This window comes from Salvia splendens, chromosome 3, assembly GCF_004379255.2.
Source record: "Salvia splendens isolate huo1 chromosome 3, SspV2, whole genome shotgun sequence".
Lineage (NCBI taxonomy): Eukaryota > Viridiplantae > Streptophyta > Magnoliopsida > Lamiales > Lamiaceae > Salvia > Salvia splendens.
This window is the reverse complement of record NC_056034.1, coordinates 41,868,455-41,895,719: the sequence shown is the minus strand read 5'-3', so window position 1 is coordinate 41,895,719 and position 27,265 is coordinate 41,868,455. Positions and strand designations below refer to the sequence as shown.

The 27,265-nt window shown below is 39.4% G+C and overlaps 2 protein-coding genes and 1 pseudogene across 3 annotated transcripts; 2 read left to right on the top strand and 1 right to left on the bottom strand.

Moving 5' to 3' along the window:
• Positions 1–985: 985 nt before the first annotated feature.
• Positions 986–6,870, bottom strand: LOC121796450 (stemmadenine O-acetyltransferase-like). Of its 2 annotated transcripts, none has more exons than XM_042195305.1 (2): positions 6,414–6,870; positions 986–1,627 (listed from the first exon to the last, which is right to left on the bottom strand). In XM_042195305.1, exons 1-2 carry the CDS (start codon positions 6,834–6,836, stop codon positions 1,349–1,351), a joined length of 702 nt encoding a protein of 233 aa, XP_042051239.1. In that variant the 5' UTR covers positions 6,837–6,870; the 3' UTR covers positions 986–1,348. The 2 variants fall into 2 exon arrangements, with proteins under 2 accessions (XP_042051239.1, XP_042051240.1); XM_042195306.1 differs by lacking the exon at positions 986–1,627 and adding an exon at positions 5,813–6,090.
• Positions 6,871–16,608: 9,738 nt separating this feature from the next.
• Positions 16,609–17,538, top strand: LOC121797053 (annotated as a pseudogene).
• Positions 17,539–24,525: 6,987 nt separating this feature from the next.
• LOC121795275 (UDP-glycosyltransferase 75C1-like) lies at positions 24,526–26,086 on the top strand. Its single transcript, XM_042193779.1, has one exon. It carries the CDS (start codon positions 24,531–24,533, stop codon positions 25,854–25,856), a length of 1,326 nt encoding a protein of 441 aa, XP_042049713.1. The 5' UTR covers positions 24,526–24,530; the 3' UTR covers positions 25,857–26,086.
• Positions 26,087–27,265: the final 1,179 nt, after the last annotated feature.

Genomic DNA, 27,265 nt, shown 5'->3' with positions numbered 1-27,265 from the left:
TTAAAACAAAATAATATCAAATCAAACCCGAGAATTCATGGAATTATTAAAGTAAAAATATTCACAGTTACTACATTGTTTTCCTTTTTTATTGAATTATTTTGACATTATACTAAGGGTATATTAATACATTACACTGAAATTGAATATTAGTTCCATTTTTTTTATATCGAGCTATAATTCCTTTTATTAGTAGTGTATTGGATGGGCTTGATGGACCATTAACTTGTTTAGCATTGGATTGATTTTAATTATTCCTTACGTCGGAAAGCTATGATTATTCAGCAGGAAATTGGTGAATCTGTAATATATACCCTTATCCAGTATTCTCATCTTCTCACTAAAGATTTCTCACTCGAGATATCGACACAAGATTTTAGAAGGAATTCTTAGGTGGAGTAGTACAAAGAAAAAAATAGTTAAATATTTTAATGAGTAGAGAGAAGAGAAGAATTTATTTTCAAATATAGAAAATGGATATCTTAATTAAGTGTGACAAACTAAAAATGAAATGTGAACATCTTGAATGAAACAAAGAGAGTATTTAATTTAATTAAGAGCCATAGTGAAATACTCCCTCCGTCCCATGCTACTCGCACTTTTCATTTTAGGCCGTAAATTTGGGATTGATTTTTTTGTGTAATTAAAAAAGAATTTTAGGTGTAATGAGACATCACTTAATAAAAGGGCTCTTAACTTAAACTAACATATTAATTAAATGCATTAATTCTAACTTAAATTATAAATAGTGTAAGGACTTTGTGACGAGCCGAAAAGCAAACGTGCGAGTAGCACGGGACAGAGGGAGTATTATTAGTTCTTTCGTATTGTAATCTTTTTACAAACCAATTAGAGAGGAAGTAAGAGGATATAGGCTTTAATAAATGATAGTAGTACCTATAAATTTAAAGCAAGATATTATTAGTTCTTTCGTATTGTAATATTTTTACAAACCAATTATAGAGGAAGTAAGAGGATATAGGCTTTAATAAATGATAGTAGTGCCTATAAATTTAAAGCAAGATAAGAGATAGGACTCATAGGAGTAGGATGAGGATCTCGTGCCTTGTCTAATCTCCCTAGCTAGGTTTAACATAAATCTTACCTATGTACAGCATTTGCAGCAGAAAAGTCTTCGCTATTGAGCATTGATATCACTAGTAAAAAGTCACACTCTTGAGGCCTTAATGTGTTAGAAATACTGGAAAAAATAGGTAGTGTACTCTGAATTTATTTAATTTTCAAGTCGAATCAACAAAAAAAATCAGAAAAGAGCTTATTAACAAGCAATAAAATAAATTAATTATAGTACATATTATGAAATAAAATACCTAGCTAATGTATTAGATCAAATATAATCTATTTGACGCGTTGGCGAGTTGTGGCGTGGCCGAGACGAAGGTTGTGACAAGGTTACCCAAGCTATTTTTAGTAGGGATGTCAATCGGGTCGGCCCATCGGGTTTAGGGTCATCCCTATTCGGGTTGCGGGTCAATCGTGTTCGGGCAAATCTGGTTGTTCTTTCTTTCGGGTTGTAAAAGTTCAACCCTAACCCTAAAAGCTCAGGTATCGGGCTAGCCCAGCGGGTTAATCGGGTTGCTACCGAAAAGATTAGCACGCGATCAATCTAATAAATAATGCTGAAAATTAGTTATATTCTTAAAATGTAAAACATTTAATTATGATAAATTTGAGATATGTGCTTAAACTCAATCATAAACACGATCAAATACTAATATTTGAGATATTTCGTGAAATTTTAATACTTGTTTTAGAAATTTAAATATTTTTTCAGTGAATTTACAATTTTTTAATTTATATATCAATTATTATATTAATAAAATTTAATAAATAATTTGTATCTTTAACATAAAATTGAAAGTTATTTTTTTAATTATCTATATTATAAAATTAATCGATGAAGTGTCAAATTAGGAGTAAAAAGAATAGAATAATAGAAATTTTATCGGGCTCTCGGACCGGCCCTAAGGGGTTGCGGTTTAATCGGGTGCGGGCTAATCGGGTTTTAATTTTATAGGGCTAGAAATTTTCAGCCCTAACCCTATAAATATAGCGGGCTATTCGGGTCATCCCACGGGTTGCGGGCTACACTGACATCCCTAGTTTTTAGGTTTTGTGGGGGCGTGGGCTCGGTATTGGCTGTGATGTGAAAGAGCCCAGCAGATTGGGGTTGTCTTCAGTGAGAATAAGGAGAAGAAGGATATAGAACTGGTATGGATTTTAGGTTGAAATCCTTTAATAAGAATAATGATGTGAATCAAATTCAGTTCTAGTTTATTTTATGCATTGTCTGAAAATGAAGATGAACTAATTTCGATTCATTCAGGTACATGGCTCGTAAATAAAGGATATGGCTAGAGCGAGAAAGCCAAACGAGGACTCACGGGATGCGAAAAAGGAAACTCATTAAAACTTGTGCCATCTCCAAATGACCTATTTTTATGAGTATTAGTTTCATAACAAAATATAAGTGAAATGAGTTAGTAGAATGTGAGGTCTACATGTTATTGATACTAAAATCAACCGAGACTCCTAATTCAATCTCGATAATTTTTGGCCAATTCAATCGTATATAATCTTGAACCAGTTTAATAATATGATACGAGTATCCCTAGCAGCAGCGAGACGGAGCTCGCCGAGGAGGTGGAATGGGTGGCTGCGCTCGAGAAGCAGAGCGCACCAGCGGCTGCGGCCGAGAAACAGAGCGCGCCAGTGACGACAAGGACTTTGAGGCCACGGAACCGAATCAAGCAGCCTCAGCGGCTACGGGAGTAGAATAGCAGCACTCTTGTTTTTTACGTCCCTTTTCCTTTTTGGTTTATTTTAGAATATTATTATTTTTGGTTTACAATTGAGTCGGGCCTTTTTCACGGGCCCCGTTTGGGTTTTCTTAGTTGGTTCTTTCCCGAACGTATTAGGATAGGTCGAACCAACCCTAGGGTTTAGTTATAAATAGAGCCAATGTATTATCACACGATTCATGAATAAAATTATCAATACTTGGCTCAATTGCTTTTGCCTCAAGAAACAACCGCCCCGCTCACGGACCTCCTTAAAAAAGAGGCTTTCGTGTGGTCCCCGGCGGCGGACGCTGCGTTCTCAGCACTCAAGCACGCAATGACAACGGCGCCGGTCTTGAGCCTGCCGGATTTTGACAAACAGTTCTGCATTGAGACTGACGCCTCGGACCTGGGCGTCGGGGCGGTTCTCATCCAGGATAGGCACCCGATTGCCTATTTCAGTAAGAAGTTGGGCCCTCGACGACGTGCCGCGTCGACTTATCATAGGGAATTGTACGCCATCGTGGAGGCAGTACAGAAATGGCGACAATACCTCTTGGGGAGAGACTTCATCATTCGAAGCGATCAAAAGAGCCTAAAGGATCTTTTGCAACAAATTGTCCAGACCCCGGATCAGCATCTCTATTTGCGAAAGCTAATGGGGTATAGGTTCAGCATCGAATATAAGAAGGGGATCACGAACAAAGCCGCAGATGCCTTATCCCGGCGGGACAAAAGCGACTTCTCGCCCAGTGGCGACGCACCCGTGGGGACGGCGGTGGCAGCGGATGGGGTCGGGGAGAAATTATCACAGACAGAGGCGGCCTTGTTTGCCGCCGTGGCTCACCCGATACCCAAGATAGTGGACTCGCTGCGTGAGGAGACGTCACGGTTGCCTGACTTACGCGAGCTCGTCGCCCAGATTGCGATGGGTACAGCTCCAGTTCATTTATCCTGCAGCGATGGCCTTGTTTATTTCAAGCGCCGAATCTTGCTCAGTCCCAACTCCAAGTTCAAACGGATTCTCTTGACAGAAAACCACTGCACGCCACTTGCGGGTCACCCGGGCCACGAGCGTACGTTTCGCCTACTGTCGGCAGGGTTTTATTGGCCAAATATGCGCAAAGATGTGAAGAAATTTGTGGACTCTTGTGCCGTGTGCCAATCGACGAAATACTCGACTCAGAAACCTGCGGGATTGTTACAACCTTTACCAATTCCATCACAGGTATGGGAGGACGTGCCCATGGACTTCATCACGGGCCTCCCTCCCTCGCGAGGGTACACGGTGATCATGGTGGTGGTGGACCGCCTCTAGAAGTACGCCCATTTTGTCCCATTACCCGCCAAATTTGATGCATTACGCGTGGCACATTTATTCGTTAACACGGTGGTCCGACACCATGGGTTTCCAAAGACGCTAGTTTCGGATCGCGATTCGGTGTTCTTGAACGCGACATGGGGAGAAATGCTCCGTCTGAGTGGTACAAAATTACACTTTTCCACAGCTTACCATCCCCAATCCGATGGACAGATGGAGGTCCGAAACAGAGGCTTGGAACAATATCTGCGGGCTTTCGTAGCGGATCGACCTTCTAAGTGGTGTAATCTGCTACCATGGGCGGAATTATCCCTTAACTGTTTCCATCACGCGGCCCTCGGCACGTCGCCATTTTGAGCCCTTTATGGCCGTGACCCTCCGCTTTTGGTCGCAGCACCACCGTCGGCGGCCACGCCGCCTAAGGTTGCAGAGTTGATACGTCAACGAGGGGCGCTACTTCGCGAATTGCGCAATAATCTCGAACGCGCGCAGCAGAGGATGCGAGACTCTGCCAACAAACACAGACGTCATGTGGAGTTTGAGGAGGGAGATATGGTGTGGCTAAAACTTCAGCCTTATCGACAATATTCAGTGGCCAAACCGCTTTCGGCCAAGCTCGCAAGGCGCTATTATGGGCCGTTTGAAGTGGTGCAACGGGTAGGGCCGGTAGCTTACCGGTTGCGGCTGCCGGAGGGAAGCCGGATCCACGATGTCTTCCATGTCAGCCTCCTGCGCGAGTTTGTGGCAGGGGAGGAGTCAGTGGCACACGTCCCTCTACCGACGGACTTCGTGGAGGGTCGGCCGGTGGTGTATCCGGTGGCTTTTATCGATAGCCAGATTATGTGGCATGATGGCAAGGCACGAGAACATGTCTTGGTGCATTGGTCGGATGGCACGGACTCCCCGTCGTGGGAACCGTTGGACATAGTTCGCGAGCGATTTCCAAACCTCCACCTTGAGGCCAAGGATGTTGTTAAGGGAGGGGGAGTTGATACAAGTATCCCTAGCAGCAGCGAGACGGAGCTCGCCGAGGAGGTGGAACGGGTGGCTGCGCCCGAGAAGCAGAGCGCACCAGCGGCTGCGGCCGAGAAACAGAGCGCGCCAGCGACGACAAGGACTTTGAGGCCACGAAACCGAATCAAGCAGCCTCAGCGGCTACGGGAGTAGAATAGCAGCACTCTTGTTTTTTACGTCCCTTTTCCTTTTTGGTTTATTTTAGAATATTATTATTTTTGGTTTACAATTGAGTCGGGCCTTTTTCACTGGCCCCGTTTGGGTTTTCTTAGTTGGTTCTTTCCCGAACGTATTAGGATAGGTCGAACCAACCCTAGGGTTTAGTTATAAATAGAGCCAATGTATTATCACACGATTCATGAATAAAATTATCAATACTTGGCTCAATTGCTTTTGCCTCAAGAAACAACTCCCAAGCTGTCGACGGAATCTCCCGCGATCAGCTGCAACCTTTTTGACGTCCAAGTCACGACCCGCGTTGGGCGCTCGACATTAGACGTCATCCCGTTTCTTGATTTCGCTTGGAATTCGACGTTGAGGAAGCGAATCCATAACATAATACCAAATAATTGAACGCCCTCACAAACCATGACTAAATTATAATTGGATTTTGCATCGGAAATTATGGAAAGTAAGCTATGCAGCCTAATAAATTAATTATTTCATAATCAACCTCAATTGACATTTAGGGAAATGAGTTTGATTTGTGTCCCAACCGACTGCACCACCGCCGGCAGCATAGTGACTATTGCCTCAACATCATCTCCGCCGCTGTTGACCAAAATCACCATATTCTTGATCGGCATGGACGGCGTCGCGAACCGGCACGGCTGGCCCCACCCGTAATCCACCATGTACGTAGAGAACCCCCGCCAGCTCGTGAAATAGCACCACTCCATTTTCCCGGTCACCATCAACACGGCGAGCATCGCCAGTTCCTTCATGTAACACTCTCTACTCATCGTTTTAGTGATATATCCCACTCAGCTCATAATTTGAATATCTAATGACTATTATTTAGTTGTAGTTAGCAATTAAGTATTGAGTTAGCAATATAACACTCCCCTATATATATATATCCCACTCAGCTCATTAAAGGACCGTGATAGAAATCCATGTGTTTTCATCCTAAAACTAATTGGTGACAGGAGGAGGGGCTCATAGACTTATATATACAGTGGTTTCAGTTCATCAAAGGACTGATCCAACCAAATGAGTTCGGGGGTGAGTAGGCAAATGAAATAAATAAATATAACAAATATCCCACGTCGGTGTACCTGCACGACAAGAAGTGGCCATCCAGCATGGTCGAAAGTCGTACAATACGAAGGGAGGAGAAGCTTCATATCTTTCACGGTGGATCCTTGCAAGGCGGTTTTGAGTTGAGCGTGAACCTTGGCTTCAACGAACTCAAAGCCAGAGGCACCGTCGGTGTAGTCTACATATATATCGTGTTTGAGCTCGCCGGCTAAAGGGTAGAAAGAAGGCAGAGTAGCTAAGAGAGAGTGCTTCAAGATTTGAGGTATTTGGATATGGTTGGAGGTGTTGAGGCCGGTTGGTTCATCGGCTTTGTAGAAGAAGATGAAAGGAATGTAAATAGATGGTAATGATATATCTATGTATGACAATTTGAGGGTTTTGAAGGTATGAGGTGAGGGCTTCATCACCTCCTTAGAGATTATTTGCACACCACCTTGCATATCGTTTATATTTGCAGAGATATAAGTACTAAGAAGTAGTTAGAGGGCTCTGCTTTTATGTTTTTTATGAAACGAATGATGTTCATGTATAGCAACACTTGTTTGTTTATTCAACATTTGAAACGTGCATTCTAATTCGACTGTGCATGTGAAACGTGCAAGGACTGTGTTGCATCACGTTGTATCCAGTGGCATATCCAAGATTTATGATTTGGGGATACGAATTTTATAATAAATAATTACGACATAAATAAAATAACATTAAATATATAAATAATTTAAAATACCAATAATTTTTATTTGAGGTACGAATTGTAATAATAAAAATAATAGAAATATAAAAAATAAAGCAATTAAAAAAATATATTTTTATTTGAATTATGAGTTTCACTACAAATTATATTACATAAATGATAAAAGAAATAGGGTATAATATTAGGGATCAAAACAATAAAAAAATAGTAGCATAATATGAAAAATAAAAATAATTAAAACATACTTACTATATTATCTAATATCCAGAAAAGAAAATAGGAGTGCAAATAATTACATAACAAAAAGAAAAAAAATGTGAGTGCAAAAATAAAAAATAGTAGCGCACTTCAGGGAAGTACAAACATAACTAAAAAACACATAACAAAAGGAAAATTAAGAATGAGAAGAATTAAGTTTGCTGCTTTGAGAAATCGAACACGAGACATTAGATAGTAATGACCTGAGTTGTCACTGGACCAAACATAACTTACTTAAATTTGCACTAAAACTAGTATTAATACAATGAGTTTTGGGGGTATAGTTGTACCCCTTATTCCCACCTAGATACGCCACTGGTTGTATCGGATGCAACCTAATTGAATAATGTTTTTATAATTATGGTGGGACGAAGGAAGTAGTTTCTTATTGCAGTTCGATAATTTTCTTTTGCATACACTCCTTATATTAAATTAAATTTTTATTTAGTCTTTGGATAATAGCTCATTTTACATTTTCACTGAATTTTATGATTGTTTGGCAAATAATCTTACGATACAACTTATTACAAAACAAGAGCGATAAATGCCAATTTATGTAGGCCTTGTATTGTCTCACATTATAAATAAACGCCAAATATGTACAACTTGTTTAAAACAAAAGGCTGGGAATAAATCCAAATTTTTATGGGCCTTGTATCACGTTATCTATATCCCGAATCTAATCTAGTATCGATATCCACTCATTATATGTGTTCTAATCTTTAATTATATTTTTAATTTTTAATTGTGACTGAATTCTTCTATACACTCCATTTGCCAGAATTTTCGGTACTTTCATCTATTTGCTCGTTGGAGCTATTCTTTCGTACAAAAACTCCCTCTGTCTCATTATAAGTGATAATTTCATTTGGACATGGAATTTAAGAAAATGATACTCCCTCCATCCCTTAAACATTGTCACAGTTTGACCGGACATAGGTTTTTAAAAAACGTATTTAAAAGTGAGTTAAAAAATTGTTGGTTGTGGGTTCTACTTTTAAAATAGTATTAGTTTTATAATAAAATGTGAATGTGAATAAGTTAGTGAAATGTGGGATCCATTACCAAAAATGATAAAAAGTGAAATGTGACAAATTTTGTGGGACGAACGGAAATAGAAAAATGTGACAAAATTTCAGGGACGGAGGAAGTATATACTCCCTCCGTCCCATCTCATGTGATGGATTTCTTTTCAGGCCGAGAATTAAGAAACTGATATGTATTGAGTTAAAGTGGAGAGAGTAAAGTATGAGAGAGGAAAAAGTAAGAGAGATAAAGAGAGAATAAAATAAGAAAGAGAGAAAAAAGTTAGAGAGATTGAATAAAATAAGAGATGATTGAAGTTTTATTTTTAGCTAAAAAAGGAAATCAATCACTTGAGATGGAACAACCCAAAATGGAAAGTTGATCACTTGAAGTGGGACGGAGGGAGTATGAGATATGAAAATGTAAGAGAGATAAAAAGATAATAAAGTAAGAAAGAAAGAATAAAGTAAGAGAGAGTTGAAGTTTTGTTTTTAGCTAAAAAGGAAATTGATGATCACTTGTAATGGGATAACTCAAAATGGATATTGATCACTTGTGATGGGATGAAGAGAGTATATATTTAGAAGATTTAAATTTTAAAATATGTGTAGTTTGTTCATTTTCAAAAGTTGTTTGCTAAACAAGACTTCCTCCTCTTTTGACGATTTTTTCTATATTTATATATGGATAATATTTTCATTGGAATATTGTTCTATAAATTTGTGCGATTTCATAACTATGTCGATTCCAAATATCCAAAGAGGTGGACCCGGCGGACGTTATAAAAAGTTACGCTTTTGTTGAGATTAAAAAAAATACATAGTTGCCTATAAATTTGTGTGATTTCATAACTATATACTATGTCGATTCCAAATATTTTTTTTGTGAAAGAAATCAAAATAAATCGATTGTTTTTTAGCTATATTATGAAAATTACTAACAAATAAATAAATAAATAGTACTCCATATGAATCACCCTACACTGAAGTTAATACTAATGGACTAATAGTCAACAGATAAAAATCGAAAGAAACAAAAATCGATAGTGTGGTCCATGGAACACCAAAATATTGGGGTAGTGATTACTCCCTCCGTCCACGAAATAAAGTCCACATTTGTCATTTTGGTCCGTTCATAAAATAATACACATTTACTTTTTCTATTTTTGATAAGTGGATCCTACTTTCCATTAACTCATTAAACTCGCATTCTATTATAAAACTAATATATAAAGTGGGACCCACGCTTCAGTAACATTTTTCAACTCATTTTCCTTCACATTTCTTAAAACTCATGTACTATGAGTGCTCACACTTACCACATGCTTGTCCTCAAGCGTGAAGAACAAACAAAAAGAAATAAGTCGAATTCTAGCCTGGTTACACCCCTGACCCACCTAAGACTCTAACACTTGGATGCAAAGAAAAACACATAAACGACGGACAACACACATAAACAGACTCACAAGCACTTAAACACATTGAACGGGCTATATTTTCAACCATCCCTCCCCTTGGGATTAGGTGCAATCCGGCCTTAGACAGCCTTGAACTTCTGCCGCCCCCCTTTTCCTTCCCAGTCAGTATATCTGCTCGTCAAGATCACCCCAACTCTCGGCCAAACACCAGATTCGCTCAGTCGCTCATTCCTCACTAGGGATATTAGGACTGTTTTCTCTCAAAATGCTGAACCACAGATGCTTCGGACTCAGATCTCACGTGCGGCTCCTGAAGGGCTTTAAGGTTTGTAACGGGGCTATTGGTTTGTAGTGTATGGGGTAGATGTTCCTAAGGCTCTAAGGTTCAAAAACTACTACTTTATTTCGATGTGGGGGAACTGTGTGCATTTGAGCTCTTGGCTGTTGCTTCTCTTTGGCTGGACGTTTTCTGATATTGGACTCCAACTGGTCAGTAGCTTCTTTGTGGCTTCGCCACCCTTATTCCTTCTTCTTTCTTTTTGTGGTCAAGTGTTTTTGACCATTTTCTTCAACATTTCTTTATGTGGCTTCGCCACCCTTATTCCTTCTTATATTTTTTGGACCTGGAATTTCTCCTGATCGATTTTCTCCTTCCTTCTCGATTTCTTTTTCTAGTTGTTTTTTTTCTTGTATATCCTCCTGGCCAGTCGCCTTCTTGCCTTATGCCTCGCACACACAGTCCCAGTGGCTAGTGGGTTATATATCTGGGTATAGATTTGGCTAGAAAGAGGGGTTCTAAAGGATGGTTTTTTTTTTTTTTAAGATGGGGGGTTTCCTACTGCCTTCAGGACTTGCTACACGCAGTCACCTTACCCTAGGCATCATGTGGCAGGCACTCTTTTCTTTTCTAAATTGGTGGAAAGTGGTTCCACTTAGGCTTATAACTCACAATTAAGAGGGCTTTTGTATCTGGCTCTAAGGATGAGTTTTTCTCTCATACTTGCGTCATCTATACTGACTAGGAGATACTAAGGGGGGTGGTTTCCATTGTCCAGCATGCCTTATCTCCCTCAATTCCCCTCACCGTCAGTTTGAGGCAGTTGAGTTTTAAGCCCGTGTTTTAACACATGTCCTAAAAAAACAAAACTTAACCTAAACTGACTTACTAGGGACTGACACAACACATGACAACACATATATACAATTATACTGGCCATTATCTCCTCCTCCCACTTCATCCTTGCTTGCCTTCACGCAAGTTTAGTGAAGTGGAAAACAGGATGACCAGTATCCAACACATAGAAGCACAAAAGACCAGAAAACACATAACACATGGAAAACATATTATGTATGAAACTTCTCACACTTAGACTATGCAATAGGCTAAGTGGGAGAAGAATAACGAACATAGAGAACACATAAACAATGTGGAAAAAGAACTAATATGCAAAACATACTATGTCAACAAAAACTTCTCACACTTAGACTATGCAATAGGCTAAGTGGGAGAAGGTATAGGATTCACATAAAAAAAACACAAAACAAAGACAACTTCTAAACATCCTAACACATATAATGTTGTAAACCCTCGTCTTCTCACTCTTAGACTATGGAATAGACTAAGTGTTATGAATGAGGGTATACGCATGCTAAAACATGTACAAAAAAAACAACACAGCTAGAAAAAAAAAAAAACTCAAGTTTACTGAAAATAAAAAGAAAGCTAACTGGTCAGTTGGTAGGGTTGGTCATCTTCTCTTCTGAATCCTCTTTGGTCAGGAGCCTTGTGCAGTTTCCTTCTTGAGTTCCTTTGTTGGTACACATCAGGGGTGCCACTCTTTTTCTTATGATTCTTGAAAGTCCCCTTGATTTTCCTCTTTTCCATGGGCCGCAGATGATGGTTGCTGGGGACCTTGCTCCCGATCAGTTTGGGCACTTGTCCCAGCTTCTTGATCATAATGGCCGATAGGACCACCCTGGGCTTCTTCGTCTCCTTCTTTTGCTTTGCTGCCCCATAGCCTTTCCTCTTTCTTTCTTGGTTGCATTTTCTTTCTTTGTCTTGATTTTCCTGTAAGTCAGTTTCTGATACTGGTGTCTCTTTCTGGGCAGCAGGGATGGTAAGTGGATTGTCGATGTTGGCCTTCTGTACTGGCTGGGAGAAAGTTGCAGTCGGGTTCTCCCCAGGTTTTGTAGGAGAACCCCCTTCCTGGATAGTAAGGGTCGATGACGGATGTCCAGTAACAGCAGGGGTCTCTGACTTGGTTGTATTATGTTTTGGATCCTCCCCAGGTTTTGTAGGAGGTCCACTATCTTCCTGGTCAGTATCAGTGTCCTTTCTCTTCTTTTTGTTGCAAGGAGTCTTGTCCTCCTCACTTGAGATCTCTACAAGATCATGAACCTTGCTGGGCCCCTTCTTTTTCCCAATCCTACGCCCGATGATTCGCCTCGATGCGCGCTTCATCCCTTGTTTTCTCTGTGCATTCTTCTCTGCCAGTAGGTGAGCCCAAGTGACTCTAGCGAATCTTGACTTCCGACAAATAGTCTCTTCAATATCCTCTTCATCAGGTTCTTTGGTGGCTTCCCTTGAACTCTCTTCCAGACCCTGGTTGATTTGAGGTTCAACAACTGGTTCAGTTTTATCAGGACCACTCCTCTTGATCAGTATGTCCTCCATATCCTTCGTCTTGCTTGATTCCCCAAATGACTCATTCCCTTCAAGCTCCTTGTAGGATGTTCTTGACCACAATGTCACCTTGCTAACATTAGGCTTGTCATGTATGTGCACCATAACTGGGAGCCTTTCCGCATTCCCACAAATCGCGTTCATCGAACTGGCCAGGTAGGACAGTTGCTTATTCAACATGTCCATATTTTCTTTATGCTCTTTCTGGGCGTTTTGCATGCCTTGCACCACTTCATTATTTGACTGAAATTCACTCCTCATGGTTTGTTGGTAAGCAAGCATCTCTCCCATCATCTCTTCCATTGATCTTTCTGACTTGTTTTGGTGTGGGAAATGGTTAGGGTTTTGCTGATGGTGGGGATTATACTGGGTGTTAAGGTATGGGTGGTAGGAATAGTTTGGTTGATTTTGATGAGAGGGGTACTAGCCGAATTGGTTAGAGTTGTGGGATTGACTGTGATTGGGATTCAGGTGGTGTTGGTAGGGATATTGCTGGTGATGGGAGTTATACTGGCCGTTGGGATACGACTGGTAGTATGGATGGTTTTGGTTGTAGGGGTAGTTTGGCTGATTTCGGTATGAAGGGTACTGACTGAACTGGTTGGGGTAGTGATGCTGGTTAGGGTTAGAGTTTTGGTTTTGTGGGTTTTGGTTTTGGGGTTGTTAGTTCCTTCCTGACCAGTTAAACTGGTGGTCAGGGTTTGCTAGGCCACGGTTTGGGTTTTGGTTCGGATGGGAGTTATATTGGTTCTGACCTTGACCTTGGTTTTGATTCTGGTTCCCATCTCCCCAATGAAAGTTCGGGTGATCCCTCCATGGTGCATCCCGTTGCCTACCCTGGATCCAATTCCCACTTGAATTAAAGTAGCCGACAGCATTGACCTGCTCCATACTGGCCAAGTCGTTTGGCTGATCATAGGTCAACCCTTGATTCCCTTGTTTTGCACCCTTGTAGCTCCCAGTTGAGGAAGGTGGTGGAGTGTTTTTCTCAATTGCACTCAGAAGTGTCTTCTTCAACTCCTCCATCTTCAAATCCATCTTCTGTTCAAGCTTCTGCTCCTGATCAGTAAACGAGGCACTTGCAACCCTTTCTCGGCTGTATTCATCCCTTGAATTGTCGTACTCCTTCTTTGCACTCAGTAGCTTCCCTAGGACCCTCTTCGCTTCGCTGACCCGTAGTTGCGTGAAGCTTCCTCCGGACGATGAGTTTACAAGATCCTTGGTTGCCTTGTTCATCCCCTCATAGAAGGTATGGTGTATCTCAATATCCGTCATGCGATGGTTCGGACATGCATCCAACAGACCCATGTATCTTGACCAGTACTGAGTAAGGGTCTCATCATAACTTTGTGTAACTCCTCGAATTCTTTCTCTTAGTGCGCTTGTCCTGGCCGCTGGGAAGAACTGATCCAAGAACATCATCTTGAAGTCAGACCAGGTTCTGATACAATTTGGTGGCAGCCTCTTGAACCAAGTATTCGCCTCCCCTTTAAGGGCAAGGGGAAGGGCCTTCAGTCTGTAATCATTTTCGCTCGACCCCGCTGGCCGCTTTTGAGCCTTGCAGATTTTGCAAAATTCATGCAAGAACTCGTATGGGTTGTCACAACTCCTCCCCAAGAACACTGGCAGGACGGCCATAATACGAGGCTTCACGTAGACTGCTTCTTGTCCTAGGGTCATGACGATTGCTTGCGGTGGTTCACCATCCAAGTGGGCGTACAATGAGCTTATCTCGGGATCATCTTCCTGGTCGTCAGCCATGTTGGCTTTCTCATCTTCAGCTGCGGATATTGATTCCGGTTCACTCTTGATGGCTGTGCCGCGATCCTCCTCATCGCTCGCATCCAAGTCAACAGGCAAGGCAATGGTTAATTCTGAATGAGTTGTGACTGGATTCACCCCTTCTTCCTTTGGCCAGTTGGACTCAGTTTCATTTAACTGCGGAACACAAAAAATAAAGAAAAGTTTATCTACAATATTTACACCAAAATTCTTAACAAAACTCCTCATAAACTAATAAACAAAAGAAAAGAAAAATAATTAACTATATGTACACCAAAGTGTCATGCAACAAATGTATGCAAAAACGCCATCCATCCCCGGCAACGGCGCCATTTGATAGGAGGGAAAAGATGAGACTATGACTCTGTGTGTGTGTGTCAACTGGCCAGGAGGGTACCTAGACCTAGCTGTGTCGTTGGGTCTGTGTCTATCTTCCCTATCAACAAAAAATACCTCAACCCACTTCTACTGGCTAGTATAGTGGAGTAAGGGTCGAATCCCACAGAGATGGATGTAGGCGAGATACACTTGCGATGACATTCTGAGAGCGGTTGGTTAGCTACCACGCTTTTTTGGGGTTGAGTTTTACCTAGTCGGAAAATGAAATGGAACCTATACCCCTCCTGACCAGTAGGTCAGAGTGGGCTCTAAATGCTGCGTGCTAAGAGAAATTAAAGTGCGTGTGTAAATTAGGGTACGAGTGTGTATGTGAGAAGCTACTAGACAAAACTTACTAAAAATGACTAGACAAAAGGTAAACAGAATCAAAGGACATGCTGGCAGACTGCCTCCTGGGTGTGCAGAAAAGCTGAAAAAGTGCAAGTACAAAAGCAAAAAGCAACAAAAGCAACACAAGTGGTCCCATTCTTTGATTGTGACATTATCTTCTTCACCAAGCTAAACAACAAGATCTAAAAAACTCCATTGATGAATGATCAAGCTTGAAAATTCGTAAATGCAATATTTAACTTGAAATCGAGAACGAAAGCTAAGAAAACTGAGATCTACGCAAACTGGTCAGCGAGACAAGGTGACAGAAGCAAGCAGAAACGATTCCCATGCATTTTTTAGAAACTTAACTTGATTAAAACTTGTAAACACTCCAAGAAAACCTAGATCTAACTAAGCAAAGCAGATTCAAGCACTTAAACCACGGAAATCAACGTAAAACTACCAGATCTAGCTACTTGGCAGAAAGAAATAATAAGCAAGCTGAAACATAAAATAAAACAACAATAAACTTCATTGCATTCAAGATTATCACCCAAAAGATGTTTCAACTAAGTAGCTACTGGAATCCAAGTCAAAGGCAGGCAAAAACAAGTTCTTAAACTAAGAAATCTTAAAAAACAAAGCAAGTAAAAGATTGTTTGGCTCATCGGAAACTGAAACTGGAGGAATTTCTGGAACTACGGCGGCTGGAATGAATCAGGCATGATGCTCCTCGCCGGCAGGTGGCCGGAATCTTCAAGTCAGGATGCTGGATTTAGATGGAACTAAGAGCTAGTGGAGCTATTCTCCTCAAAAGTGATGTAGTAGTGATGATAAGTCCTAAGTAAAGTGGTGTGTAGATTTTTCCTTTTCTTTATGTTCAGCTCCTATTTATAGGGTGGCTTGCCCTAATTTCTAGGGCTTTCTCTTCATGTGGAATGACAATTTTGCCCTTCTTTAGATAGGTGATTATTCCAAGCAAGTCCTTCCTTCTCGTGTCCAGCTCTGTAGCATCCATCCTGACCAGTTTGCGTATTTTCTGCTCATACTGACCAGTTTGCACACTCTTCGCAGCTTTTTCACTCGAATTCTTTCTGAACCTTCCCTCCTGATTTAGTACTTCAACCTGCACACTTTAAAAACTATTTTGCAGATATTATCCAATAAAGCACCTTATACTGACCAGTAACCAAGGCCTAGAATGCGACTTATCAATGAGTTAAAGTGGGACTTTAATTTATGGATCGAGGGAGTAGTTGTGATAGTTCCAAGTGAAAAATTCGCCATTGCACATAACAACAAAAGCAACTCTCTTCTTCTTTGAAGAAAACAAAAGAAACTCTTGTTTCATCAGCTACAAAGTATACCCGAACAGAATAACGCGCAAAGAAAGCTGTACTTATATACACAATGCAAAGATTTCTTTATTTCTCTTGTCACATGGAGTTACTTCTATGACTTAATCTGTCCATTTCCATTGGACTATAGTCTGATACGGCGGCATGCATAGTAGTAACATTACTAAACCAACATAAATCTTGTAAAAAAAAGATAAATTTCTACAAAAATGGACTAACATCTATAATTCTATATAAATATCAAATGCATCAAAGTGCATGACATGCTTAATTATCAAGGAAAATGAAGCACCATCACTACCTCATCACATGCTTCCCTATCCAAGGCCACATCAACCCTACTCTCCAGTTAGCCAAAACCCTCGCCACCCTCGGCGCCACCGTCACGTTCGCCACCTCCGCCAGCGGCCTCAAACGCGTGCACGACCGCCTCCCTTCCCCGGATGGCCTAACCTACGCTCCCTTCTCTGATGAGAACACCCCCGCCAGCGACACCACGACCTACATGACAAACATTAGGCGGTGTGGCACTGAAAACCTTATCAAAATTCTCCGAAACTCGCTTGACACTGGTTGGACTCGTTTGGTGGTGACTTGGATAATGAGGAGAAGAATTATCTTCAATGGTTGGACTCGAAGCAAAAGGTTGGACTCGGTTGTGTACATTGCATTTGGTAGTTTGGTGGTGTTGAGCAATGAGCAAAAGGTTGAGATTTTGCAAGGACTTGTGGAGAGCAAGAGGCCCTTTTTATGGGTTGTTAGATCACTAGATAGTGAGGAGGATGAAGTGAAGAATATGTTTGAAGAAGAAATTAGAAATTGTGATGGTATGATAGTGACATGGTGTTCACAAACGGAAGTGTTGGGTCATAAGTCCATAGGGTGTTTTGTGACGCACTGTGGGTGGAATTCGACTCTTGAAGCTCTGGTCAGTGGGGTCCCGTTGATCGGGTGCCCACATTATTCTGACCAGACGACGAATGCTAAGCTTGTGGAAGAGGTGTGGGGGAATGGGGTTAGAGCAAGAATGAATGGAGAAGTTGTCATGAAAAGAGAAGAATTAGGGAAATGTTTGGATGTTGTGATGGGTGAGGGAGAAAGAGGTAAAGAGATTAGAAAAAGGGCTTGGTTGTTGAGAGGCATGGCCATGGATGCTGTCAAAGATGGTGGGTCTACCTACAATAATTTGAGGAAGGTTATGGACACTTTTTGAACGAGAGGTTTGAATAATTAATATATAGTTGTACTCCGTAATAGTGTTCGTTTGTTTATTAGACATGTTCACATGCATCCTAAATCTTAATATCACTACGAGGGTTTAGATTTAGGCAATGTTTGATTCATATTAAAGTAAAGTTGACAAGGAAAATGATTCTTGGGAAAATGAATCCCGGGAATATGATTACTAATAACTTTACTTTCCTGTGTTTGGGAAATATCAAGACTTTAAATTTTATATTTAATTTAAACACCAAACTAAAAACATACTTATTATTTATTTTTATTTATAAAAAAGAATAATAATATAAAATTTTTTAATAAATTAGTAATTACAAATGATAATAATTACTCTCTGCGTCCTAGATTAAGAGTCACATTTTGCCATTTAAGTCCGTCTCAGTTTAAGAGTCATATTTAGAATTTACCCTATTTAGACATAAAATTTAACCCCATTATTCCCTTCTATTTACACTCAAATGTCATTAAATCAATAAAAATAAACCAAAAAAAAGAAAATTAACCTCCCCCCATACGCCGACCCCTCATTTGACTTTCTCACTCCCTCTTCACTCCCGTCTCTCCTCACTTTGGTCAATCCCTTCCGATCGAAACCCTAATCTGCGCCGCTTATTATCTCGTCTCTATCTCCGCCTACGTCCATCACCGTTCGATTCTCATGGACGACAAATGGGATGCAACGCCGGACTTTGAATCGTTGCCATCTTTGGATACCGTCGTCCCTAATACACCACCGGAGGTCATTGACAGCAGGGAATTCGAACGAGCGGTCGATTGGTACCACTGATCGGAAAATCCACGACCGTTTGCGGGCGTTGACGGGTCTGAAACTCTTCCACCGTCTGAGGTCTTCAACGGATCTGAAACTCTTCCACTGTCTGAGGTCTTCGAAGGATCTGAAACCCAACCACCGTCTGAGGACTTTGACGGATCTACATGTGTTCCACCGTGCGAGGGCTTTGACTGATCTGAAAGTCAGCCACCGTTCCAGCCCTATGACGACTCTGAAACGCAGGCACCGTCCTTTCCCTTTGACGACTCTGAAACTCAGCCACCGTCCCACCCCTTTGATGACTCTGAAACTCAACCACTGTCTTCATCAAAGGTGGAGTACACCGAGAATGAAAAAACAATGTTGTTGATCTTGTTGCCTAGTCTCAAGGATCTCATCTAATCTGTGAGTATATTTTCAATTCTAAGCCACCCCTATGTAGGGTTTGAAGGTTGTTTTTAGGGAATTGATTGAGTATGATTGTTGCCTTGGCTATGTTGGTTTGTATGCTCCTCTATTATGAAGTTTTTCTGAGAGTAAAACATGTTAATCTATGTATTCTCTGCATTGGTTGGATTATTGTGAATTTAGCCACCACTGTGATGGTTTGGAGGCTCTGATTTGCAATTTTTGTGGCCTTTGAATGGTTTGTTGGCTCTGATTTTGTGTTATTGCTCCTCTCTGATGAAGTTTTTTTTAGAGTAAAGCATGATAATCTATGTATTCTCTGCATTGGTTGGATTATTGTGAATTTAGCCACCCCTGTGATGGTTTGGAGGCTCTGATTTGCAATTTTTGTGGCCTTTGAATGGTTTGTTGGCTCTGATGTTGTGTTATTACTCCCCTGTGATGAAGTTTTTCTGATGATAAGCCTGCTAATCTATGTATTATCTGCATTGGTTGGATTATTGTAAATTTAACCACCCCTGTGATGGTTTGGAGGCTCTGATTTGCAATTTTTTCAGCCTTTGAATGGTTTGTTAGCTCTGATGTTGTGTTATTACTCCTCTGTGATGAAGTTTTTCTGATGTTAAGCCACCCCTGTAATAGGTTTGGAGGCTTAAGCCATATGATGAAGCTTTTCTGATGGTTTTTAAATAAAAACACACACCTACATCACTTACATCGGGTGTTCATACAAAATGCAGCTTATAGAGCTGTAATACAGCCTAGTTACCCTAACCCAAAATGCAGGCTATAACCCAAAAAAAGTTTACATCCTAAACACCAACCTATTTTGATGCTTATACTGTAAACCCCATGACCCAAGTGGCCTATCTAGAAACCTAAAACATTGCTTAGATGCCCTATGTCATATGTGTTAGAGTTTGTATACTAGAAATCACATTTCGGGTGATTGAATACTGTAAAAGTCTCATTTTATTTTCCAAGGAATAAAACAGATTATTTTTGTCATAATTTTGTTATGTTTTACATTTAATGGATGTTTATTGCATGTTTAAATGTATAAGTAACTTAACAAAGTCTAAGTCTTTGTTTTAGTAAACCGGTTGTGGGCGACGTCCACTTTAAGGTAACACAGTCAGTTCTGAACAAAGAAAAAAGAGAATTTCACAACCTAGATGGAATTAGACTACCCATTGTGAAAGGTTGCAATGGCAGTCCGCATATTTCTAAGCCTTACTGAAATAAGATGACATTGGTGTGGTAAAGCATTGAGCGGATCTAACAGCGAGACGAGTCTTTATGCTATCTACTGAAAGACGAGGTCTTGATAAATGTTTATTTCTTAATCAATGTACGTTAGCATTGAGCATACAATATTGATTATGTATTACTTTGACTTGTCAAATGGTGCAGATTTTTCGCAACCCAATAATCCTGATATATTGGGCAGTGGTGATTAATATATAGCGGTGCTAGGATTGCTATTATGATGAATCGTGCGCGAGGTAAGTCTCGTTTGATAATGTCCTCAAGAGGAGCGATAAACAAGGTTTTATTATTCGCAACCTAGCTAGTTGGAGTTTGATTACTCTATGAATAATAAATAAGTGTTTAATGCTAAGTCCACTCTTTGAATTAATAAGAAGTTAATTAATTAAGTCCATAGCACATTAATAAATTAATGGACATTTATATCTTAAGCGCGGGAAATAGAAGTTAAAACGAAAACCCGGATTACTTGTTATTTCGGATTTGGATGGGGAGTTCAATATTACTTCTGTAGTGGCTGCTCGTAATATTCCAATTAAAGCTTATATTAAATTGTGGGTTCAATTTAATTAGTAAAAAGCTAATTGAAGGAGCCTATATCCAAAACCTTCCATAGATCCCTGTCTGGACCTCAAAGGAACTTAATATAAATAGGAGAATAAATGAGACAGAAAATACACTTTAATCTTTACTAAAATTTTCGTCCACTCCCACATACAGTAGGGGACGATTTTTTTCTCCCTCAGCTATCCTCCATGAGATCGATTTTTCTGTTACGTGAATAGAATTTGTCTAAATAATCTGCTTAATAGATCTGATTATTATGTGATTTATTTCATGCACGCTTCCACTGCCAACCCCTTCAATATGAGGCACACACATCATTCTCAGGGAGTAGTAGATACTCCAAGCTTTCCCTTACCAGATTCTCTTCAACTTCAAGTGAGGGATTTTATAGTGGGGGATTTTGTAGTTGTTACCAGATTCTCCCCACTGTCCTACTCAACCTATCTTTGTTCAAGTGGTGGATTTTGTAGTTGTTGCCCCCATGGACTTCTAGGATCTTGCTGAAATAGCTTTGCAATGTTAAGAAAACATTGTTCAGAGTTTGTGGTGTGAGTTCCTCAAAAGAACTCCAAACATTACCCAACAATTCATAAATATTTGTGGCTAGTTTGTAATCTTGTAGTGATTGTATGGCCCTAAAAAAGCCAAGGTCTAATACATTGGTGTCTGGGGAGTTGGCTGGTTGACTAATTAGATGGAATTGAAAACCATCTAAATTTGCAAGTGCCTCAAATTGTAAGTCAGAGGATTTCAGGTAGGGTTTGGCATTATCTTGTTGGATATATATCTCCTTGCTTGCATTGACTGGCCACTTAGCCTTAGAATGAATGAATGACTAAGTGCTGACATCACCAATGTTTGATAGTAATGTGAAACAAAAAAATGTACATACCTGATTCAAGAGACATTCTCTCATGGCTTTCTTGTTAAATGATGGAATAGGCTTTGTCTCAAGTGTCCCTCTTGGCCTATTCTTTGACTTCCTTTTGGCTGGAACTTGTTGTGTGAATGAAAATATGCCTATTTTACCATCAAAGATGGTCTGCCCATCACTGTCAAATTGTGGCCTACTTACAGCACACATGAACATCACTTTAGTGATGAATCTTTTTGACTTACAAGACCTGTAAGGCTCATTCTCATTCGGCAACAGGTAGCATCTGTCTGAAGCCTTTGTCATGTAGAACCATTTCTCATCGATATGACTGTGTTGTGCATTGCATGATAAAGAAGCTTACCTTCAGCTATAGTTGGTTGAATATGAGTAAGACATCATCTCATTTTAGCAATTTTGTTTGCTTCGGTGAGTGCTGGCTTTATGACATTTGTATGTGGTCTTATCTGGTTATCCTCCACCCATCTACCAATTGTGGACTTGCTAACTTCCATCGTAATAGCAAGTTTTCTTATTGATGATCTCTCAAGCACAGACAAGTTTCTAAACTTATCTTCATCAAGAATTACTTTACCTTTTTTCTTACTATATCCTGATGTTTTGCCTGTCATGACAACAGGTTCCCCATTTTCAATTTGCTGCTTGGCTATCCTCCATAAGCGGCTGGCTGTCCTTGCATGCACTTTGAATTTTTTGGCTGCCTCTTCAAATAAACCATGTGGAAGTGCTCCAGCACGGCATTGGTATTGAAGGAACTGCACAATAAGGTTCTTCTCTTGGCTGCTCAAACTCAGAGATGCCCTCGGCCCTTGCTCTTGCTCCGCCTCTTGATTCTGCTCCTGCTCCATCTCTTGGTCCATCTCCATTGCCCTATGATGAGAAATTTATGAGGGTTTTTCAGCTATAAATATGTTTGCTTTGTTTTTGGTAGGTAGAATTGAAGTGTTTGATAGTAATGGTGGAGTGAATGTATTTATAGGTGTAGTTTAGGTTTTGAATGGTTTTGGATTTTTCCCTCCATGGGATTGTAATGTTTCCCTCCTTATTTCGGAGTTTAAGTTAGTGAAAAAGTTGTTGGTTTCCCTCTTTAAATTTGTTTGAGATGTGATGGCCGGCTGTACTCACTTTACATGTGTTAATCAATTTTTTTAAGGTTGGTAGCAGGTTTAATAATTTAGGGAAGAAAGATTAATCAAATTGTAAGATTAAAAACCATAAGTTTAAATAATTTAATGAATTTGACTTACAATTCAAAAAGAAACATCTTTTAATTCCAAAAAGTCAAAATGGACCCATTTTCAACCAACTGACTTTATTTATTACACACTCCACCAACTCACTGCATTTATTATACACTCCATCAAATTCTTAAAACCCGTGCCATAGCTAAATCTAACTCATAAACTGGGACGGAGGGAGTATATTATTATATTTATTATTTCGATGGATAGTTTGAATATGGATCATCCACCATAATATATAATAATATAATTGTTAGTTACATGGTGTATTATAATCATAAATGATTATAATAATAAATAATAAATATGATTGTTATTATTATTATAATTATAATATTTTATGGATATTATAATTAAATAATTTTATAATTTTAAATTTCACTATGATTTTATTTATTAATTATTAATTTATAAATAATAATTATTTATTATCATATAATTTATATTTTATAATTATATTTTATTTATAAATATAATAATTTTAGTTATAGTTATTTATTATACTGAAGTGTAGTATGATTTATAATTTTAAATTAATATTTTTAAATTATTTTTAAAACATTGTAATAATAATAATAATTATTATTATTATTATTATTGTATTTAATCTGTAAGAATCCTAAAACTGGGAAAAAGAATACCTAAAAAAAGTTAGAATTCAGAATCCTGGAAAGTTGAACTAACTTTCCTTGTTCTCGTGATTCTGATTACTTTTCCAATTTGATTAAAATCGAAACAAACACAGTAATTTAAAATTTAAGGAATCAGATTACTTTTCCAGACACAATCCTGACAACCAAACATGGCCTTAATGTTTAATTAGAAGAGAAGCGTCGACAATATAATTTATTATTCTGATTATTTGTTAGTTTTTTGGAATTTATAATAATTATTCGTGACTTTATGGTAATGATTAGTTTTGGTATAGCTTAAATATTTTATTGGTATTATTTTAAGCAATAAATAGAAAAGTATATGATTAATCATATATATCTAGCTTGTATTGAAACTAGGATGTGACGTTGGTATAGTATATCGTATGAAAAGTTTCATACTGTAAATTATATACTAAAAATTCGATATAGATAAAACCATATCTTTAACATACCGAAATTTGCTATGGTACTATTTTCAATAAAAATATTGTGCCTCATTTTTAACTATTTTACCCACTTATTCCTTATACTTGTCCTCCATCAATAAGACTATTTTTAGAAGAGAATGGGATTTGTTATTTATAAGGGATGATAATGGTATCTTCTTGTGAAAAGATTTTAAAAACAAAATTGGTCATGAGCCGCACTATGATTCTTCAAAAAATGAACTCTTATAACTAGCTAGTGTTTATTAAAATATGAAATTTTAGACAAGCCGTCCCAACATATATATAGATTTTTCATTTTTTTTTCATCAGCAGCAACGTAATATAATCCAACGGAATAACGTTAAGTCGTAATTAACACACAGCTAATTCTAAGGTTTCTTTAGTTCTCTCGTCATGATTTAACTGTTTGGCCATTTTCTCTTGGACTATATTTATGAACATACATAATTTAGAATCTCAGATTACGGCCGGCAGGGTACATTTATAGCATAGTCCTATGTTCCTAGTCAAGGTAGTAAATCAGTCTCGTGGCATGTTCAATAATTTATTATATAGAGATCCTAAAATTAATCATAGAGGAGTATATAAATACCAAATACATAGCATTTAATCAGAGCGCATAACAAAATTTCCTTTAAGAATAGCATTCTGCATATATATTACTCCACTATATCAAAGAAAGAAGAGACACATATAATCAAAACCAGAAATGAAGCAGCATCACTATCTGATCACTTGCTTCCCTCTCCAAGGCCACATCAACCCTACTCTCCAGCTAGCCAAGAACCTCGCCGCCCTCGGCGCCACCGTCACGTTCTCCACCGCCGCCAGCGTCCTCGAATCCCTACAGCCCGCCCCCGACGGCTTGTCCTACGCCTCCTTCTCCGACGAGAACTTCTCCCTCACTGCGGCCTACCTCGCAAACTTGAGGAAAAATGGTCCCCAAAATCTCACCAAGATTATCCAAAAGTCCCTCAACGACGGCCGGCCGGTGACCTGCCTGGTCTACAGCCTCCTCATCCCGTGGGCTTCCACGGTGGCGCGTGACATGCACGTCCCCTCCGCCTTTCTCGCGATACAGTGCGCCGCCGCCTTCGCCATTTATAGCCGTTTCTTTGGCGGCGGCGGCGTTGAATCGGATGGAGGAGGGATTGATTCATCAGTTTGTGTGAAGATACAAGATTTGCCTACTTTCTCTAGTTGTGATTTGCCAACATTTGTATTGCCTGAAAACGCCATCAATCCGGTCATGGGGCCTATGATGATAGAGCACATGAAGGAGCTTGAAACCCTTCCAAAACCACTTGTTCTTCTAAACACATTTCAAGAACTCGAGCAAGAGGCGATCGAGGAGCTCGAGAGCAAGCTAAATGTCCTTGCAATCGGGCCCTTGATCGCAACAAGCTACTCATGTGGTGAGGAGAATTACATGGAGTGGTTGGACTCGAAGCCGAAGAAATCGGTTGTGTACGTTGCATTTGGTAGTTTGATGGTGATCAACAAAGAGCAAAAGGTTGAGATTTTGCATGGACTTTTGCGGAGCAAGAGGCCATTTTTGTGGGTAGTTAGATCATCGGATACCAAGGACAAGGACGAGGACGAGGACGAGGGGATGACAAAATTGGTTGAAGAAGAAATGAAGAATTGTGATGGTATGATAGTGGCATGGTGTTCCCAAATGGAGGTGTTAAGCCATAAGTCCATCGGTTGCTTTGTGACGCACTGTGGATGGAATTCGACTCTTGAAGGTCTGGTCTGTGGGGTTCCGATGATCGGGTGCCCACATATTTCTGACCAGACCACGAACGCTATGCTTGTGGAGAAGGTGTGGGGGAATGGGGTCAGAGCGAGGGCGAATGGAGAAGTAGTGCTAAATAGAGAAGAATTAAGGGAGTGTTTGGATGTTGTGATGGGTGAAGGAGAAAGAGGTGAAGAGATTAGAAAAAATGCTTTAATGTTGAGAGGCATGGCCATGGAAGCTGTCAAAGATGGTGGGTCTAGCTACAATAATTTAAGGAAGATTATGTTGGAATAAAAAGAGCAAGACACAATGCAAGAATTAATCAAGAATGTATCTTCCACAAAGAGAATCGAACTAAGAAAGGAAAAGATCGAGACTTTTTGTATTTAATTTATACTTTCAAATTTATCTTATGAATTAGTCCAAAGTATAGGGAAGTTGAACCACAAAAAAATGCAAAACAATATCTCCAATATGAATTTCGAACTATGTTGTTATCTATGAAACTCCAATTTTATTTTCTACCACGTTGTAGAGAGTTTATGAATTAGAGCTTTGGATCACCGAAACTGTATCATTTTTGTACCATGTTAAGAAATCAGGCATAAAAAATTAAAGGCAAGACATTTTTTATACAAAAGCAATAGTTTCACTTTTAATTTAATATTTCTTAAAATTCAAAATCTTTTAAATAAAATGGATATAATTTGGGTGTAAAGTGATATTTAATCTATTTTTACATATACTAAGTATGGTTTTAATAGACTGAAACTGAACTACATATCTATGCCATATATTATCCATGATACACATTTACGCTCTCTACTTTTAAATGCAACTATACTATCCATTTTGCTCGTTTCACGTGTTTTTTTGCACATTTTCATCAATTTTTAGACTAAATTGAACCTAAATGCATAATAGGTCATTTTTGTACATTTACTCTCCACTAAAATGACATTTGTGTTGCCAGAACTAAAATGACCCTGAATGCATAACAGTACATTTCGTTATATATTAGTATTAGTCATTTAATTTGTGATATACTCAAATTATTTACGAATTCGCGCTGGAGTGAAGGCTGCTCAAAGTTTCTGCCTGGTACTGCCTTGAGTGCACTCCAGAGAGGGCCGCTTGGGATGTTGGGCTGGAGTGGAGCGGGCCGCTTAGGGTTTGTTCCTCGACTAAGCGGACCGCTCGGGGCTCCTGTCTCCAACTCCATTTCATATTTAACATAATTTTTCATCCATTTTTCACCTATTTCTCAAGATTGGGTGGTGAGATTGTTTTAGTCATAGGAGATTAGCTATGATTAATTATCCAATGATTATCCATGTAGGATTGAATCTCATGAACTAAACAAACTACATATTTAATTCGGGAAACAATCTTGCAAACCGAATACCCATAATATGAGCAACAATCCGATTCGGCAAAACGACAAGCTACTTCACATGGTCACACCTTAAGCCAACTAGTAATGTTAGTATTTTTTTCTTACCTTTGTTCCTGTTGTGATTTTTGGCATGGGACATTTTCATCATTTTCTTCTTTCCATCTTTCACTTCATTGCTTCTTTGTTTGTACTAATCCTATGTGTTTTGCATGATAAAATCACCGGCGGATTCCAAATCCAAGTTGTTGTTCATCACCCTCCGTAGCCTTCGGCGACGCCATCTGACCTCCGGTACGCCACAACAAGA